This window comes from Nycticebus coucang, chromosome 9 (genome assembly GCF_027406575.1).
Source record: "Nycticebus coucang isolate mNycCou1 chromosome 9, mNycCou1.pri, whole genome shotgun sequence".
NCBI lineage: Eukaryota > Metazoa > Chordata > Mammalia > Primates > Lorisidae > Nycticebus > Nycticebus coucang.
The window spans coordinates 43,114,969-43,135,608 of NC_069788.1; the positions used below are offsets into that span (position 1 = coordinate 43,114,969).

The window sequence follows — 20,640 nt, forward strand, 5'->3', positions numbered from 1 at the left end:
CCACAACGCCCAGTATTTTTTGTGTTGTTACGGTTGTCATTGTTGTTCTAGCTGGCCCGGGCTGGGTTCGAACCCTCTAGTTACCCAGTGAGCTATGAGTGCTGCCCTCATAAGTGTATTTTTCTTTATGAGAATTATATAAAATCAGAGGCTTATGATTGAAATATGGTATGGCAATATTTATCAAGAACTGCGTTAATAATGTTTTTTCCTTTTGTCTTTGAAATAATTTCCTCTTGGAATTTATCCCCATGAAATAATTTTAGAGAAGAAAAAGCTATATGAACAAAGATTTTCATTCACTCCGTGTTTAACAACCTTTGATTAAGGTTGTCTTCTGTATCATGCTCAGTTAGAGCCAGGAACACAGACCGTCTTTGTCAGAGGGTACTTATGATCCACGTTACATGATAGCAAAAAATTGAAAATAGAAAAAGCATCCAATATTAGGGGAATGATTAGGTGAACAATAATATACCAAGTCAGTTGACTATTATATAGATTTTTTTTTTTTTTGAGACAGAGTCTTAAGTTGTCACCCTGGGTAGAGTGCTGTGGCGTCAAAGCTCACAGCAACCTCAAACTCTTGGGCTTAAGTGATTCTCTTGCTTCAGCCTCCCAAGTAGGTGGGATTACAGGCACCTGCCACAGTACTCAGCTGTTTTTGTTGTTGTTGTTGGCAGTTGTCATTGTTTAGCAGGCCCAAGATAGGTTTGAACCCGCCAGTCCCAGTGTATGTGACAGGTACCCTATCCACTGAGCCTACCCACTGAGCTATGGGCACTGCCATCTTTTAAAAATTATTTGCTATTGGCTTGGTGCCCGTAGCTGAGTGAGTAGGGCACTAGCTATATACACCGAGGCTGGCAACAATGACAACTGTAACCAAAAAAAAGAAAAAAATAGCCGGGCAGACATGGCGGGTAGGCAGGCGCCTGTAGTCCCAGCTATTTGGGAGGCTGAGGCAAGAGAATCACTTAAACCCAAGAGTGAGAGGTTGCTGTGAGCTGTGACATCACAGCACTCTACTGAGGACGACAAAGTGAGACTGTCTCAAAAAAAGAAAAAAAAATTATTTGCTATTATGTGTTTTTTCCTATAGTAAGGGGAAAAAACCCCAGCATACTTTGTAGGAATGTAAAGGATTCTGGAAGTTGTAGAGAATGATGTTCTATTCTATAGCCAAGAATGTTTATCTACCCGTCCATCACCTTGTTTCTCCTTCCCCACAGGGCCATGTGAAGCTTTCTGACTTTGGCCTTTGCACAGGACTGAAAAAAGCACACAGGACAGAATTTTATAGAAATCTGAACCACAGCCTCCCCAGTGACTTCAGTAAGTGATAACAACGATATTAGCCTTTTTGTTTCTTAACTAGGCCCTGGAGGAGCTGTTTCCCTGACAACCAAATTATGCAGGATAGGTAGGAGATTCTCAGCATGAGTTTTTGGAGAATGAAAGTACCGTCCTAGGTTTGCCTCTGATTTGTGTTGTCTGGTGAGGCAAGAAATGTGCTGTGAAATGTGTAAAAGGCAGATAATGAAAGAAGCTTTCTTTAAGAGCTCTGCTGAAAACGTTACTAGGGATGAATATCAAGCAGGTAAGCGAAGATAGTAGAAGAAAGTTCTGGAAACAGCTCCACACTAGATTTATCCTAGGTGCAACTTCACTCCTGGTAGAGAAAAAAGTTTATGAGTTTAGTTCTACTTGAGAACTATCAAATTATTAACAACTGTGTAGTAAAATTATGTTTCATCCTAGAAAATCTTATGTCAAATAATGTATTATAAGTTCAGAAGTCCCTGAGAACATAACAGTTTCTACTCATGGAAAATTGAAAGTAATTTTGAGAAATTGTGATTGTTTTAGGTCCCCTTCAGGACTGTTGGTTCTAATTGAGACTGAATTCCCTGTAATTCTGATTAAGGCCTGTTTATGTTCTCTCTGGCCACCTGATCCACATGGAAGTGCTATTTTCAACTCTCACTCCGTGAGTCTTTAAGATAATTATTAGACCCTCTGATTTGGGCTTCCTATGCTGGGAAATGTGTAACCCAGAGTGTTTGATGTAGAATAGAAAAGCAAGACTTTAAATTTCCATGTGACTTGATCCAGAGCTTACCAAAGTAGTAAAAATTCCTGTCTGAACTTTTTTTTTTCTTCTGAAGAACTTCACTTCATCATATTGAGAACAGTGGTTTCCACTTATTTTATTTTATTTTTTTTGTAGAGACAGAGTCTCACTTTATGGCCCTTGGTAGAGTGCCGTGGCATCACACAGCTCACAGCAACCTCCAGCTCCTGGGCTTAAGCGATTCTCTTGCCTCAGCCTCCCGAGTAGCTGGGACTACAGGTGCCCGCCATAGCACCCGGCTATTTTTTTGTTGCAGTTTGGCCGGGGCTGGGTTTGAACCCGCCACCCTCGGCATATGGGGCCAGCGCCCTACTCACTGAGCCACAGGCGCCGCCTTCTTCTTTTTTTTTTTCTTTTTTAATAACTTCTAAAGTTTCTCTCTTTATTACATTTTTTTTAATTTATTTATTTTTATTGTTAAATCATAGCTGTGTACATTAGTGCAATCAAGGGGTACAATGTGCGGGTTTCATATATGAACTTTGATTAAAACTTATTTTCTGGCCAGGTGCAGTGGCTCACACCTGCAATCCTAGCTCTCTGGGAAGCTGAGGTGGCTGGATTGCTTGAGCTCAGGAGTTCAAGACCAGCCTGAGCAAAAAGCAAGACCCCCATCTGTACTAAAAATAGAAAAACTGAGGCAAGAGGATCGTTTGAGCCTAAAAGTTGGAGGTTGCTGTGAGGTTTGACACCACAGCACTCTACCCAGGGCGACAGCTTTATAGTACCCAGCCAAAGGACCTCTAAAGGCCCCTAACTGTCTCAGCCTGAGTCCCCACACGTCTCAAACCCCACCTTGGGTTAATTCTGAGAACAGGTTTCAGGACAAGGAAGTTCCCTGAGTTCCCCAAAACTTCTAGCCACAGGTAAAACAATGGTAGAACTTACCCAACCCCCTAGCAATGGCTAAATAATGGTGGAAAGCTTACTCAAGCAAAATTTCCCAAGCCAAGTTTGTCTTCATGCCAGGTGCCACGATGCAACCCCTGGAGCCAACCAGCCCCCCTGACTGTAACCCTGCCCCGAGCTACCCCTGAGCTAACCAACCGCCACGTCCTGCTTCTGTGCTTGCCAGCCAACACAGCACAAAAACGGTATAAAAGTCAACCTGCTCCTCACTTTGGGGCCGTTTGCCCTTTGTTGCGGCAGCCCACCTGCACAGGTGTAATAAATCACCATCTGATTTATACCTGAAGTGGGGTCCGAGTCTTTCTTACAGGTGGCACGAGTACAACAGCTTGAGACTGTCTCAAACAAACAAACAAAAAAAACTTATTTTCTCTACTTCCAGCTTTCCAGAACATGAATTCCAAAAGGAAAGCAGAAACCTGGAAAAGAAATAGACGTCAACTGGTAAGTAATATTTGTGGCCTCTGAAATACTACAAACGAAGTGTGAATCAGTTGAAAAAATAAGTTTTAATTTAATAAATATTTGTAACGTATACCTTGCTTTTTTTTTTTTTAAATTTCCTTTTATTTTTTATTTTTTTTGGCCGGGGCTGGGTTTGAACCCGCCACCTCTGGCATATGGGACCAGCGCCCTACTCCTTGAGCCACAGGCACCACCCCGTATACCTTGCTTTTAAGATTACCTTAAAGGAGTACTGTCATGTTGGTAACACCAAAAGGAACCTTGTGAAGGAGGGTAGATAATTTGTTTTCTTTGTGACATTTTTAATAGATGACATCATTATGACCTTTTAGGTTGATAACAATACCTTTCCTTCCTGTTCTACCTTTTGCCTATTTTTATGATTTTTATGGAAAAGTTATTATATTTAAACTGGAGATCACTCTCTCTTTTTTTTTTTTTTTGAGATAGAGTCTTATTCTGTCACCATGGGGTTGAGTGCTGTGGCGTCATAGCTTGCAGCAACCTCAGATTCCTGGGCCCAAGTGATCCTCTTGTCTCAGTCTCCTAAGTAGTGAGGACTACAGTACCCATAATGCCCAGCTTTTTTTTTTTTTTTTTTTTTTTTTAGTAAAAATGGGGGTCTCACTCTTGCTTAGACTGGTCTTGAACTCTGAGCTCAAGCAATCTACCTGCCTCGGCCTCCCAGAGTACTAGGATTGTAGGTGTGAGCCATTGCACCCAGACTGGAGATCTCATAAAATGAAACTAAGGGTTGATCCATAGGTAGTGAGTTATCTCAGTTGAATGCTCCCACTTTCAGACTGAACTCCTTATTCTGTTCTTTTCCTTTCTATTCTTTCACCACTGTGCTTGACTAGTCTAAAGAATAAAAATAAGTAAGTACAAATACCTACCTAGCACTTTTAGGTATTGGTTGATCCACTTAGGCACATTAAAACTTCTCAATTTATTTGCCCCACCTTTTCTTTGTCGTGCAAAAAAGAACTTGTTAATAAAAATTGGAGAGAAATGTAAATGAAATGCTTATTACTTTATAAGCATTTTAGTATATACCCATATAAAATTATGCCCCACAAGCTTAAAAATAAGAAATTACAGGGCGGCGCCTGTGGCTCAGTGAGTAGGGCGCTGGCCTCATATGCCAAGGGTGGTGGGTTCAAACCCAGCCCCGGCCAAACTGCAACAAAAAAATAGCCGGGCAAGAAAATTGCGTAAGCCCAAGAGTTAGAGGTTGCTGTGAACCGTGTGATGCCACGGCACTCTACCTGAGGCAGTACGGTGAGACTCTGTCTCTACAAAAAAAAAAAATTACTGCATTAAGTACCTTGATAGTGTGTTGGAAGTTATTTTAACAGTACAACTTCACCAGTGAAATATTGCTGTCCAGGCAAAATTTATTCTTACCAATAGCTGATAAATTTGTTCCCATTTGAATAAAATGCACATGTCCCAGAGTCTAATTATTGCAAAATTATTGGCCTCATAATAGAAATGTATAGCACTACATCCTTGGGCTTTGTTAGAAACCCATAGCAGATAAATTGATGACAATAAAGCCAAACTAACATTTGGTCATCAGAAAGCAAGAGTATAAGCAACGGGAAACGTTACTAACTTGGAATGATGACCATGCACATGGATCGTATAGAAATTATAGTACTTGCGTTGGTCTCCATATATAATAGTAACTTGGTGGGTTTGCCATATACTGTTTCAATCAGACTTCTTAGTTAAATGCTGATTTAAAGTTCTCTGTAATACCTTTAAGAACTTACTTATTAGGTCACTTAGTAGGTTACTAATAACTGCTAATAAGTAGATTTCAGTCGTATGTGAAAATGGAAGCCTATGGCATGTTTAGGAAAGAATCAAAGGAAAGACTTGCATTTGTTTTGATTTATTTGAGCCCCATCAACTTTGAGATTGTGATTTTTATGTTAAACCTGGGAGAGGCCAGGTTTAACAAACCAAAGATGTTTAATTTACCTTAAACATCTTTGGAGCTGCAGTAACTGAAATGAATCGTCTATGTCTTTTTCTGACATTAACATGGGGATACTTCAGTTTAGTACAATTAGTCATAACAATCTCCTTTCCTGAGAAGATCTTTTAACTTCTAAATTCTGTATGTGATTGAAAAAACGTTCACTTAACTTCTTGAGGGTTAGGGAATGTCGGAAACAAATTGGTCAGATGCTTCTATTATGTCTCTCCATACAGCAGTAGTTCTTAACCGTGGCTGTACAACGAGATCACTTTGGGACCTTCAGTATGCCCAGAATGCCCAGGTCCTACTCACAGAGACTCTCATTCATTTGGTAGGGATATAATCCAACCCCCAGGGTGGCGCCTGTGCCTCAGTGAGTAGGGCGTTGGCCCTATATACCGAGGGTGGCGGGTTCAAACCCAGCCCCTGCCAAACTGCAACAAAAAATAGCCGAACGTTGTGGCGGGCGCCTGTAGTCCCAGCTACTCGGGAGGCTGAGGCAAGAGAATCATCTTATCCCAAGAGCTGGGGGTTGCTGTGAGCTGTGATGCCACAGCGCTCTGCTGAGGGTGACAAAATGAGACTCTGTCTCTAAAAACAAAAAATGTAATAATAATCCAACTCCTAGTGATTCTACTGTGCAGTGAATGTTGAGACTCTCCACTGAAGAAATTTTGTTTTAAATAATAGTTCTGCATTGTTGGGAAACTGATGTTTATCTGTATTTTGGAAACTTAATAAAAGGTAAGGAATCTTTTGTAATTTTTTTCTTTTTTAAAAAACCAGGCCAGGATTTAACCTTTGGTTATTGTGTGAACATTTATTTTTGGGATAATTAAGTGTAAGTTCCCTGAGTTGTCCTCACACTCTGAGATAAGCTTTGTGCTCTTTGATGTGCACCAAAACATCATGTCAGGCTCACTAGGAACCATTTATAGTTCTGTAATGAAGGCAATTTTAAAATTTCTATACTTGGAGTTAAATGTCATTTAGTAGTTTAAAAAATGTTTTGAAAACCTGAATAGTTGGTACTACACAGTAGTAATGGGAAAGTATAAATTAAGATAATCCTCATACTACTTCTTTTCATAGCTTGAAGATAATAAAGCCAACTCTCAATTGTTCAATGTTAATTAACCATTTTACTTTGACCTTTTAAATAAATGATCCCATTCAGCCACAGCCTGAAGATTGATATTAGTTAATGTTTAGTATAAATTTCCTGCTGTAGGTTAAGCCTAACATGTAATTGCTTACCTATCCTGTTACTTTTCAGACCATTGGAATAACTGGGAAAAAAGGAGGCTTTGGCTTCACTCCTTGGCTTCTTAAATCGCATTGTAATGTTTTTCTTTCTTGGTTTTTTTTTTGAGACTGAGTCTCACTATGTCACCCTGAGTAGAGTACCATGGCGTCACAGCTCACAGCAACCTCAAGCTCTTGGGCTTAAACGATTCTCTTGCCTCAGCCTCCTAAGTAGCTGGGACTACAGGTGCCCGCCACAACACCTGGCTAGTTTTTGGTTGTTGTTGTCATTGTTGTTTGGCAGGCCCGGGCTGGATTCGAACCTGCCAGCTCCAGTGTATGTGGCTGGTGCCCTAGCCACCGAGCTACAAGTGCCAAGCCCATATTGTAATGTTTTAAATTGTTGCATGGTCTTGGGTAACTTTCAACCTCCCTAGCTGATTAGGTAATAGGTAGGAATCAGCTTTAAATTATAAAACTACAGAGGTAAAATGTGGTGGACATATAGGCATCTAATCTTTGTCAGTTTTTTTCTTAAGTGTAGACTTTACAAAGGGGATTAGTAGGGAATTAAATTGTTTTACTTTTCATAAGACTCTAAAATGAAATCATAAGGTTAGAACATGGTTGGGTGTGGTGGCTCAGATTTGTAATCCTAGTACTCTGGGAGGCTGAGGTGGAAGATTGCTTGAGCTCAGGATTATGAGACTAGCCTAAGCACCAGTGAGAGCCCATCTTTACTAAAAATAGAAAAAAAATTATCCAGGCATTGTGGAAGGTGCCTGTAGTCCCATCTATTAAGGAGGCTGAGGCAGGACAATTGCTTGAACATAGGAGTTTGAGGTTGCTTTGACAGGCTGATGGACAGCCCGTGAAGGACACTGTGAAGGTTGAAGGACACTCCAGTGTGGAAAACAACAAAGGTTTGGATCCCTAAATTGAAAAGGCTTAACATAGTAAAAATAGTGCAATAAATAAGTGTGCTAAAATGAGAGCGAGCTCCTGTGGCAAACTAGTTTCCATAGTGAGAACATTACTCTTACTTTCACAGGTTGAGTCTGTGTTGTTTATATTTTGTAACTCCAAGAGTTTTTTTAATGTTCTGTATCTTGAAGAAGTTCTTTTTTTGTGATAACAGACCTCTGGTTTCAAAATAGAAATCTTTGGACAAGTCAGATTTCCTTAAGATTCATCTTTACTAGAATAAATCTAGTCTCTAAATTAAAGGGTATTTGTAGTTTCTTTATGATTAGAGTGAAAATACTTCTGCTTCTTAGACTTGAAAGCTTAAAAACTTGTCATTGTTACTTAATATTTGTATTTTATAAAAATAGCATTTATTATCTGTTTGGAAACAATGGATCCCTACCTGACAGTATATGCAAAAATCAATTCTAGGCTCGGGGCCTGTAGCTCAATGGCTAGGGTGCCAGCCACATACATCAGGGCTGGCAGGTTTGAACCCAGCCTGGGCCTGCCAAACAACCATGACAACTACAACAACAACAATAAAAAATAGCATTGTGGTGGGCACCTGTAGTCCCAGCTACTTGGGAGGCTGAGGCAAGAGAGTCACTTAAGCCCAAGAGTTTGAGGTTGCTATGAGCTGTGATGCCATAGCACTCTACTGAGGGCGACATAATAAAACTCTGTCTCAAAAAAAAAAAAAAATCAATTCTAGATGGAAAATACAACTTTAAAAATTTTTAAAGAAAATACAGGGCAGGGCGGTGCCTGTGGCTCAAAGGAGTAGGGCACTGGCCCCATATGCCAGAGGTGGTGGGTTCAAGCCCAGCCCTGGCCAAAAACTGCAAATAAATAAATTAATTAAAAAGAAAAAGAAAATACAGGGCAATATCTTTATGACCAAGAATTAAGGAAGGATTTCTTTTTTTTTTATAGAGACAGAGTCTCACTTTATGGTCCTCGGTAGAGTGCCGTGGCCTCACACAGCTCCCAGCAACCTCCAACTCCTGGGCTTAAGGTGATTCTCTTGCCTCAGCCTCCCGAGTAGCTGGGACTACAGGCGCCCGCCACAACGCCCGGCTATTTTTTGGTTGCAGTTTGGCCGGGCCGGGTTTGAACCCGCCACCCTCGGTATATGGAGCCGGCGCCTTACTGACTGAGCCATAGGTGCCACCCGGAAGGATTTCTTAAATAAGATACAAGAAGTACAACTCCGGGCGGCACCTGTGGCTCAAAGAGTAGGGCACCGGCCCTATATATTGGAGGGGGCGGGTTCAAACCCAGTCCTGGCAAAAAAAAAAAAAGAAGAAATACAACTCCATAAAGAAAAAACTTGATTTATTTTACTACTTTTAAAGGAAAAAAAAATACCCTTCTGTATATCAAAAGGCATAAATAAGGTGGCACCCATAGCTCAGTGGGGAGCTACCGAGACCGGTGGATTCGAACACAGCCCAGGCCAGCTAAACAACAATGACAACTGCAACAAAAAAATGCCCAGGCGTTGTGGTAGACGCCTGTACTTCCCACCTACTTGGGAAACTGAGGCAAGAGAATTGCTTAAGCCCCAGAGTTTGAGGTTGCTGTGAGCTGTGATGCCATGGCACTCTACCCAGGGCGACAACTTGAGACTCTGCCTCAAAAAAAAGAAAAAAAAAGACATAAATAAAAAGATAAATTACTTTGGAATTACCTTGCAGAGTTCATATGTATACCTTATAGTCCTACAATTCTATCCTCCGTCATGCCCTAAAAAAACTGTACATGTGAATCAGAAGACTTATAGAAGAATATTTATTGCATCTTCATAATCGCAAAACACTGGAAATAACTTATTGTCTGTCAACAGGAAAATGGTTATGTTGTGGAACAGAATATTTTACAGGAATGAAAATAATTAAAACTACAGGTACATGTGACAACATTAGTATTTGGCCTGGCGTAGTTGCTCAGGCCTCTAACCCCTAGCTCTTTGGAAGGCTGTGGTAGATTATTTGAGACCAGCCTGAGCATAAGTGAGGCCTCATTCTACAAAAAATAGAAAAATTAGCTGTGCATGATGGTATACACCTATAGGCCCAGCTACTCCAGAGGCTAAGGAAGGAGGATTGTTTCAGTCCAGGAGTTTGAGTTTGCAGTGAGCTATGAACTTGGATTGGGTGACAGGGCAAGACTATGTCTTAAAACAAAACAAAACAAAAACAAAAAAATGGTATTCTTTAGTTCTTCAGTTAAACTCATGGGTATTCATTTTTATTGTTATATGTCATAATTTGATAATTACATATATATGTATGTGATTATTTTTGATATGTAACAAATATTTCATTTAAACAACCATAATAAAAATAATAAACCTCAGGCTGGAAGAAGATACCTTCAATATACAAAACTATAAAGCTTAATACCCTGAATTCATAAAGCATTCCTATGTGTTAGTAAGAAAAAAAGACAACACAACCAAAAAGAAAAACAATGGGCAAAGGACCTGAACAGATATTCACAGAAAAAAAAGACTAGGCTGGCTAATTAGAATATGTGATCAGCCTTTCTGGAAATAAGGGAAATGCAAATTAAAATGAAGAGATCCTGGCTAGGTGCTGTGCTGGGCCCCTTTAGTCTCCGCTACTCAATTGGCTGAGGCCAGAGAACTGAAGATCACCTAGCCATTACACTCCAGCCTGGACAACATAGCGAGATGCCCTCTGTCAGTTAAAATGTAAAATTCTGACAAAGCCAAGACTTGGTGAGATGTAGAACACCAGGAGCTCATCCCTGCTGGGCCAATATAAATATGACTAACCACTTTGGAGGACAGTTGAAAGATAGCTTATTAAATTGACCTTCTCACAACCCAGGACCCAGCATTACTACACTAGTCTATACCCTAGAGAAATTCATAAAAATGCCCAAGGAGGTGTTACAAGAATGTTTATTCACTCAGGAGACTGAGGCAAGAGAATCAATCGCCTAAGCCCAAGAGCTAGAGGTTGCTGTGAGCAACAGCATTCTACCGAGGGCGACAAAAGTGAGACTCTAAAAAAAAGAATGTTTATTCAGGTGTTACTTGTCATAGAGAAACATTGGAAGCGACATAAGTGTCCATTTACAGCAGAATGGATAAAAACAGTTGAGATTTATTTATATGATAGCATAACATACAGCAGAGAAATGAGTGAACTAGAGCTACATGAACAAATCTCAAAATGGTAATGTTGAGTAAAAAAAGCAAGTTGTAGCATTGAAGAATAATGCAATTTAGTATGAAACCCTTTATTTATACAAAAAAGTAATGGCTATTTATGAGCATATTTATATAAGAAGAAAGGAACTTCAAGGTAGTTTTTACTTCAGTGGGGAAGAGAGAGGGAATATATAGGGCAGAGCTTTAATTGTTTCTATAGGTTTTTTTCTTTTTTTTTTTTGTAGAGACAGAGTTTTACTTTATTGCCCTCGGTAGAGTGCTGTGGCGTCACACAGCTCACAGCAACCTCCAACTCCTGGGCTTAGGCGATTCTCCTGCCTCAGCCTCCCAAGTAGCTGGGACTACAAGCGCCGCCACAACGCCCGGCTATTTTTTTGTTGCAGTTTGGCTGGGGCTGGGTTTGAACCCGCCACCCTCGGTATATGGGGCCGGTGCCCTGCTCACTGAGCCACAGGTGCCGCCCATGTTTGTTTCTTTAAAAAAAAAAAAAGAATGTAGGCCAGAAGCAGTGGCTCACACCTAATAATCCTAGCACTCTGTGAGTCCAAGGCAAATGGATTGCTTGAGCTCAGGAGTTCTAGACCAGCCTGAGCAAGAGCAAGATCCCATCTCTACTAAAGTCAGAAAAACTAACCAGGCATTGTGGTAGGTACCTATAGTCTCAGCTACTTGGGACGCTGAGGCAAGTGGATCACTTGAGCCCAAGAGTTTGAGGTTGCTGTGGGCTATGACACCCTGGTACTCTAGTGATGGTGACAAAGAGAGACTCTGTCTCAAAAAAAAGATAAAAAATTTTAAAGAAATTGGACAACACTAGGCGCAGTAGCTCACACCTGTAAACCCAGCACTCTGGGAGGCCGAGCTGGATGGATTGCCTGAGCTCACAGTTCAAGATCAGCCTGAGCCAGAGGAAGACCTCGTCTCTAAAAATGACTAGGCGTTGTGGCAGGTACCTGTAGTCCCAGCTACTCAGGAGGCTAAGGCAAGAGAATCACTTAAGCCCAGGAGTTTGAGGTTGCTGTGAGCTATGATGCCACGGCATTCAACCAAGGGTGACAAAGTGAGACTGTTTAAAAAAAAGTTAGACAAATGATCTCAGACAAATATGGATAATGAATACATTATCCATTTTCCAATATGGAAAATGTTTCTCTAAGAACTATTTATAGAAGTGATCAAGTTTGATAAATAGATATTTTCTGCATTTGACTAATAAGATATGGGTTTAAAGCCAGGTGCGGTGGCTCACAGCCTGTAATCCCAGCACTCTGGGAGGCTGAGACAGGCAGATCACCTGAACTCCAGGTTCGAGACCAGCCTGAGCTAGAGCAAGACAACCTTAAAGAGCAAGGCCTCTTAAAAAAAATATATAGCTGGGCTTTGTGGTGAGTGCCTGTAATCCAAACTACTCGGGAGGCTGAGGCAAGAGAATCGATTAAACCCAAGAGTTTGAGGTTGCTGTGAGCTGTGACGCCACAGACCGAGGGTGACATAGTAAGACTCTGTCTCAAAAAAAAAGATATAAAGATATGGGTTTGGCTTTAGGATTTTCTCAAATCAAAGCATCTATATTAACTTCCAAACTGGGCTCTGCCGCTTAACTAGTTCTGAGGCCTTGAGCAGAGCCATTTAGGGCATCAGATTTTATCTGCAAAGTTGGTGCTAATAGGGTCCTCCTCAGAGAAATTTTGTCAGGATTAAAGAGGTTCATATGCATATTAAGCAGTACAGAGCCTACTATTTAATTGGGGCTCAGTAAATTATGGTACTAGCTGTTATGATAGGGATACCTTTGACCTGGTGAATTATGGGCTTAGGACATGTTTAGTAAGGTTCTCTTACCTCATTAACAAAGTTTTACTGTTCGTTTTGGAAAGTGCTTTGGCAAATCAAGATTGCCATTAACCTACTGGGGAGTCCTGCTTCTTCAGTCTGGAGGTAGCTCCAGGTGCTGCTCGTAGCCTTTTTGTCTCGAGAACAGAATTCTAGGCACTCTTCCTGCCTGGCTGGGCCTCCCTGATGTGTGGTCCATGTTTCAGGCCTTTTCCACAGTAGGCACTCCTGACTACATTGCTCCCGAGGTGTTCATGCAGACCGGGTACAACAAGCTCTGTGATTGGTGGTCGCTTGGGGTGATCATGTATGAGATGCTCATCGGTAAGTTGCATGCTTTCAGAGGACTTTTCTTGTGTGTCCAAGAAAGACTTCTATATTGATATTAGACTCTCTTTCCACTGGGGTTGATCTAAGCACTTCCTCCCCGCACCATTGTCTTTCAAAGTGAAGTTTCCAAGATAGGCAACTCTTTCAATCAAATGTATCCCACTATATTCTTGGGCCTGCTGGCATCCTGTGGTTGTTTTGCTGATCTTTTATCATGGTTTTCTTTCTTCCACACTCTCATCCTCTCTACCTGGAAGCTCTTTAAGTTACTAGCATTTGTTAAACATCCATTGTATGCAGGGTGTTTTAACTGAGCATTGCTTCACTCCTTTGCTTCTAATTTGCTGCACCCTTTCTCTGTCAAAGCCTTGAAAGCATGGAACCCCCTGGCCTCTCTCCCTCTTTTATGGGGGTGGTGTGTCTGTCTTTGGGGGTGGCCATGTGCCAGTGAACAGTAGGTCGGGTGTATTATCTGTGGTGGTGTGAGTACACCTGTCTGGCTGCATGGCCTTTGAGAACACTGGAAGGATGCCTGTGGAGATGGGCATCCTCCTACCCCATGTGGAGGGCAGAGGGGTAATAGGGTAAATATTTATCTTCTTGCCTGTAGTTCTCAAAAAGAGGTATGATGGCCACTTTTAAAACATAAGCTTTGGCTTGGGACCTGTAGCTCAGCGGCTAGGGTACCAGCCACATAGACTGGAGCTGGCAGGTTTGGACCCAGTTCATGCCTGCCGAACAATGACAACAACAATCAAAAAATAGCCAGGCATTGGGGTGGCGCCTGTGGCTCAGTGAGCAGGGTGTCGGCCCCATATACCGAGCCCCGGCTAAACTGCAACAAAAAAATAGCCGGGTGTTGTGGCGGGCGCCTGTAGTCCCAGCTACTCAGGAGGCCGAGGCAGGAGAATCGCCTAAGCCCAGGAGTTGGAGGTTGCTGTGAGCTGTGTGATGCCACAGCACTCTACTGAGGGCAATAAAGTGAAACTCTGTCTCTACAAAAAAAAAAAAAAAAATAGCCAGGCATTGTGGCGGTCGCCTTGGTCCTGTCTGCGTGGGAGGCTGAGGCAAGAGAATCGCTTAAGTCCAAGAGTTTGAGGTTGCTGTGAGCTATGACGTCACGGCACTCTACCGAGGGTAACGTAGTGAGACTGTCTCAAAAAAATACATAAAACTTAAGCTTCTTTTTTTCCCTTATTCAACTTGTTTGGTACCTTATCCATGTTTCTGGAATGGAGCTATTTCTTAGTGGTGCTGTTTCATACTTTCATTTCTTCTTTTCCTTTTTTTTTTTTTTGTAGAGACAGAGTCTCACTTTATGGCCCTCGGTAGAGTGCCATGGCCTCACACAGCTCACAGCAACCTCCAACTCCTGGGCTTAAGCGATTCTCTTGCCTCAGCCTCCCAAGTAGCTGGGACTACAGGCGCCCGCCATAACGCCCGGCTATTTTTTTTTTTTTTTTTTTTTTGGGTTGCAGTTCAGCCGGGGCCGGGTTTGAACCCACCACCCTCGGTATATGGGGCCGGCGCCTTACTGACTGAGCCACAGGCGCCGCCCCCATTTCTTCTTTTCTTGGGCATGGTGATTCCCACACCTGCAACTCTCTTTATGCCCTTCTTTCGATTCTTACCTCTAACTACCAGCTGGCTTCCTAGTGGTACCAGAGGCACAACTTAACTTTGGGTTTAGGAATTTGGGAGAAAACGAAAACTTGGTTCAGATGTTTTCTGGAAAGAGAGCAATACTGCCCATGTCATGGAGGGATGGACATACAGAGGTATCCAATAGTTATTAAAAACAGATAAAGTATTAAGGGGCATAATCTTCATCATATTTAAAGTTCTGGGGTGTTAAAGCTCCGAAGTTCCTTTTTTGTTCCAGGCTATCCACCTTTCTGTTCTGAAACGCCTCAAGAAACATATAAGAAGGTGATGAACTGGAAAGAAACTTTGTCTTTTCCTCCAGAAGTTCCCATCTCCGAGAAAGCCAAGGATCTAATTTTGAGGTATTAGAGAACATTCCTCTACCTCTTGCCTAGGCTTTTTGACATGAGTAAATTCCTTCTTTTTTTTTTAAACTTTCATTACTTTCTATCTTTGCCTTCTGTTCCCTCCCATTTCTCTCAGAAAATAAAATAGGTGTTCCTTTTCTTTCTCTGAAGAGATGCTTGAAGTGTGCTGAAAGGCCTCTGTCTTTTCCAGATTCTGCTGTGAATGGGAACATAGAATTGGAGCCTCTGGGATTGAGGAAATCAAAAGTAACTCTTTTTTTGAAGGTGTTGACTGGGAACATATCAGGTATACTCATATCAAAAACTTTTAAGAATTAGGCTTGGCGCCCGTACACAGTGGTTATGGCGCTGGCCACATACACCAAGGCTGGGGGGTTCGAACCCAGCCCAGGCCAGCTAAACAGTGACAGCTACAACAAAAAAATAGCTGGGCGTTGTGGCGGGTGCCTGTAGTCCCAGCTACTTGGGCGGGTGCCTGTAGTCCCAGCTACTTACTCTTAAGCCCAAGAGTTGGAGGTTGCCGTGAGCTGCAATGCCATAGCACTCTACTGAGGGCGACATAGTGAGAGTCTGTCTCAAAAAAAAAAAAAAACAGGGCAGTGCCTGTGGCTCAGTCGGTAAGGCGCCAGCCCCATATACCGAGGGTGGCGGGTTCAAACCCAGCCCCGGCCAAACTGCAACCAAAAAAAAAATAGCCGGGCATTGTGGCGGGCGCCTGTAGTCCCAGCTACTCAGGAGGCTGAAGCAGGAGAATCGCCTAAGCCCAGGAGTTGGAGGTTGCTGTGAGCTGTGTGACGCCACGGCACTCTACTGAGGGCAATAAAATAAAACTCTGTCTCTACAAAAAAAAAAAGAACGTCTGGGCAGCACCTGTGGCTCAGTGGTTAGGGCACTGGCCCTATATACTGAGGGTGGCAGGTTCAAACCCAGCCCTGGCCAAACTGCAACCAAAAAATAGCAGAGCGTTGTGGCGGGAGCCCGTAGTCTCAGCTACTTGGGAGGCTGGGGCAAGAGAATTGCCTAAGCCCAGGAGTTGGAGGTTGCTGTGAGCTGTGACACCACGGCACTCTACCGAGGACAGTAAAGTGAGACTCTGTTTCTACAAAAAAAAAAAAAATTAGAAAGTCTGATTCTTTTGTAGTTCATAAATGTGATGATTAGGTTTTCCATGCGCATGCATGAGATGTGCCACCCACAAATCTTGTTATGATGGGCGGCGCCTATGGCTCAGTGGTAGGGTGCCACCCCATATACCAAGTGGTGGGTTCAAACCCAGTCCCAGCCAAACTGCAACAAAAAATAGCCAGGCATTGTGGCGGGTACCTGTAGTCCCAGCCACTTGGGAGGCTGAGGCAAGAGAATGGCCTAAGCCCAGGAGTTGGAGGTTGCTGTGAACTGTGACGCCCTGGCACTCTACCGAGGGCGATAAAGTAAGACTCTGTCTCTAAAAAAAAAAAAAAAAAATCTTATTACAACGTCAACTCATTACCCATCTGACATGAAAAGAAAAAAAAAAGAATTAGAAAGTCTATACTTCGCTTAATACTAATTTGAAAGAACCATCATTGCCAAGCTAAGCGAAGAAAGCTTCTTAGAAATTTAGGATCTTTTCCTAATTTCATTCATAGTGAAGATCGAAAGTTAGACTTCTTGTCAGACTTGTGTCAGATATATTGAACCTAGATGTTATTTACAAAGTGAGAACTTTGGGTTTTCTGGTGAAGAATGCTTTTAAGGAACCTGTTGCTGGGCGGCGCCCATAGCTCAGTCAGTAGGGTGCCGGCCACATACACCAGAACTGGCAGGTTCAAACCCTGCCCAGGCCTGCTAAAACAACAATAACTGCAACGAAAAATAGCCGGGTGTTGGGGCAGGCGCTTGTAGTCCCAGCTACTTGGGAGCTGAGGCAAGAGAATCACTTAAGCCGAAGAGTTCGAGGTTACTGTGAGCTGTGACAGCACGGCACTCTACCCGGGGCAACAGCTTGAGACTCTTGTCTCAAAGAAAAAAAAGAGGGCAGCGCCTGTGGCTCAGTGAGTAGGGCAGCGGCCCCATATACCCAGGGTGGCGGGTTCAAACCCGGCCTTGGCCAAACTGCAACAAAAGAATAGGCGGGCGTTGTGGCGGGCACATGTAGTCCTAGCTACTCAGGAGGCTGAGGCAAGAGAATCACCCTACCCAAGAGCTGGAGGTTGCTGTGAGCTGTGATGCCATGGCACTCTACTGAGGGTGACAAAGTGAGACTGTCTCTAAAAAAAAAAAAAAGAAACATTGCTTTTGCTTTTACTTAGAATTCGGCAAGCTTATGGGGCCACCAGTGAGGACAGTCCCTGCCCAGGGTAGAGGCTATTGCTGGAAGAGAGAGAAGGGAGAAAGGAATGGAAGGATTGGTGGGAGGAAAGTCGGCAGGAAAAGGGAGGGTGACAGTTGTCATGGTGGGGTGGGAGAGTGCTGCTAACAGCAGTGAGAGCCTGGATTTCCTGCTATAGTCCAGACCTTAACTCAGCATGAAGAAGTTCTCATTTATTTTATAATTGTACTTTGATTTGCATCCTGGTGATTTTTACCTTTATCTCCTTTTTGCTGCTTTTTTAGCCAACTTATTCATTGGTACTTCCAGCAGAAGAAGGGCTAAGTGTCCATGAGGGGACGCTTAGAGGTGCAATTTCTGGTTTTGGTAGGCAGGATAGGTCAGGCATAGCAGATTAATTTTGGATTTAGTTATCCTTATTATTCCTGTCTTTCTTTCTGGCTATGAATGATCGAATTATTTATATTTTTCCTAATTTATTTATTTATTTTTTGGATCAAGTCAGTTGGTGTGGTTGGTCAGTGTTTATAAGCATTTCAGAGAAAATAAATGTTGCCTGCCAAGAATAGTCTTCTCAGGTCTGACCAGGGGTCTTTTTGGAGGAAGATTTAATTAGCATGAGCCATATGATTTCTAACCATAGTAATTGTTAGCATATGTATTCTTGGCAGAGAGAGACCTGCTGCAATACCTATTGAAATCAAAAGCATTGATGATACCTCAAACTTCGATGAGTTTCCAGAATCTGATATTCTTAAGCCAACAGGTAATATCACCAGCATTGCCTCCTTCTGCTTTATAAGCACATTAATTCCCCAATTTGGGGGTGACATTTACAAATTCAGGGTAGAGAACGTGGAGAGGAACATCAGTTCCACAGGTTCTTTGTAAGTATTTTTCCGGTGTTAATGCTAGGTAATGGTAAAAACTTATTGAATGGAAAATGAATATTCCCATGTTTAGACTGCTGAACTGGGTGGGTAAGCCACAAAAATCTATTCTTTTATTATTTATTAAATTAAAGGCTAGGTAGCCTGAAATTACAGAAATGGGAGAATAAAACTTTAAAAATATTTGTGAAGAAATGAGGTTTAAAGAACACAGGCAGGCAAATGTAGAAAATTCACAAAGTGAAAAATGACCTTTTCCAGATAGAAACTGTGGTGTGTTCTTTAGATTGTCATGTCTTTAGTATTATGAATGGTCCATTCAAGGTAAGGTGGTGAATCAACTCTCATGTGTATTTCTTTCCCAGTGGCCACAAGTAATCACCCCGAAACTGACTACAAGAACAAAGACTGGGTCTTCATCAATTACACTTACAAGCGCTTTGAGGGCCTGACTGCAAGGGGGGCTATACCTTCCTACATGAAAGCAGCAAAATAGATCCCTGGTCAAGGATTCCTAAATGGAGCAAAATTCTTTGTACCACATCATGGTTTTCTTCTCATGCTTTTCTGAAAGAGCTTCTAAGAAGTTTATGGAACCCACCAATATGTCATAGTAAAGTCTCCTGAAATGTGATAGTAAGTGGATTTTCTTCCATAATGCTCAGAAAACCTATAGAACAAAGACAAACATTTCTACTATATTGGCCATAAACAGCTGTTGTGCTTCTTCAGAAGCATCATGAGCCAATTTGATAGGTGATTAAAAATTTTTCCTAAGTTCATCAGAATGAGGGGAAATACAGCCATCATCCAACATTGTTGAGATTGTAATGTATACTCATTGAATATCAGCCAACTCCTGTGATTTTGTGACACACTATCAGCCAAGCCCACCAAGTATTTTTTCTTTATAGCTAACAGTTCCACTAAGGAAATAAAGCAATAATGAAAGTCTCAGCAGCCAGCATTCTGGCTGAAGGAAATCATCCACCATTCTAAGGGTGGGTGATGATAGTTTGTCCTCATACCTGGGCCTTGGACGAGTGGCTTTTTATAGTCTTCATTCATGGTGCACTTTATTTATGGTACTAAGATAAAGACCCTCAGTCCATTGATTTATCTTCTCCCTCCCACCAATCTAAAATACTCACGCTGCTTTTCTGAGCGCCAATGGGGGAATACCAGCTTTGATCCATTGTTGTTCTTAGAAGTCCCAAAAAATCCACTGGGCATTGCCAAGGGATCCTGGATCTTGTGGAAAACCCTCACTTTCACTTCACAGCTGTTATTAGAAAATTCTAAAACAGATGCTGCCGTGGACCAGCGATATCCAACAGGAGTTCATTTTATTCCTGGGAACATAGCAAGGAAGAACCCTCTTGGCTAAGGTGCTGCTCCTGCAAAGTCTCCAGAACCTCCTTGGAAGTGATAAAGGGACCAACCCAACAGGAAGTGCAGAGCCAGCTGACAAGTGGACGGAGTCCTTGTAAAGTTCACTCCTCAATTTTTGGTGCAAAGATTGGTCTGGCTTCTCTCTTGGTATTTCTTCTCTCTCAACTTTAAGTAGCCATTTTGCCTTGAAATCATGATTACAAATTTTCCTTTACAGATGCCTTCCTGGGGTGTACTCCCCCTCACCCGAAAGGGTCGCCTACTGACCAAGCCACTGCACTGTGGTGTTCGCTAAGAGAGACCCTCTGAATTTTAGCACAAAGTGCCTTCTTTTTCACAGCTGCCACTACCTTTAGAGGAATTTTGTCAGAAAATATGGAGGCTTCATATTAATGCATTATTATTATTTTTTTTTTAAGTTTTAGTAACTCTTAAAGCATCATTTGCACCTGTGTGGTAACTGCCTGTAGCAGAGCGTCATGGCCAAGCTCCAACTGGGAAACGGCTTTATGCCAGTCTTGTGATTTGTGAAGAACAGCTTTGAAAGAAAGTATTTCCTAGGGTAGCCATTCAGAAGAGAAAAATGGAGTATCAGAGTTACAATCACAAATGAAAAGGCTTTGGGTTTTAACATCTTAGAGGAACTAAAAGAAGGTTAGGAAAGTCTTAACTCTGGATGAAGGTAATGTGTTTGCCCCTTAATCTTTTATTCATAGCCTATTGGTGAAAAAGAAGTAAATGAGATTCTTTTGTGTAACTTCATAGTTCTTTGTATTACCAAATAGTTGGGGGTCTTGGCCCTTCCGTGTTCTGCAAGTGTGTGTGGGTTTAAGTGCTGGTAAAGAGAAGAGAGTGGTGGTAGAGTCTGTGTTGGGGAGTGGTACTGGATAATTTGTTTTAGGGGAAAATGCCCACATTTTAACTTTGAAACTTATGAATAAATTGTGTGAGAACAGTA

The 20,640-nt window shown here is 42.1% G+C and overlaps 1 protein-coding gene and 1 non-coding gene across 2 annotated transcripts in view; both read left to right on the forward strand.

The window, feature by feature from the left end:
- Window positions 1-20,640, forward strand: part of STK38 (serine/threonine kinase 38) — a 53,638-nt gene extending 32,998 nt beyond the window's left edge. The window contains exons 8-14 of the mRNA XM_053603365.1: window positions 1,233-1,335; window positions 3,426-3,487; window positions 12,954-13,071; window positions 14,960-15,083; window positions 15,280-15,375; window positions 18,072-18,166; window positions 18,656-20,640. Coding sequence (XP_053459340.1) covers window positions 1,233-1,335; window positions 3,426-3,487; window positions 12,954-13,071; window positions 14,960-15,083; window positions 15,280-15,375; window positions 18,072-18,166; window positions 18,656-18,786 — 729 coding nt within the window. The 3' untranslated portion in view covers window positions 18,787-20,640. The remainder of the gene's footprint in view (window positions 1-1,232; window positions 1,336-3,425; window positions 3,488-12,953; window positions 13,072-14,959; window positions 15,084-15,279; window positions 15,376-18,071; window positions 18,167-18,655) is intronic.
- On the forward strand, window positions 16,219-16,317 carry LOC128595273 (small nucleolar RNA U13). The gene has a single exon (XR_008382908.1). It is a non-coding gene; the product is annotated as a small nucleolar RNA U13 (small nucleolar RNA).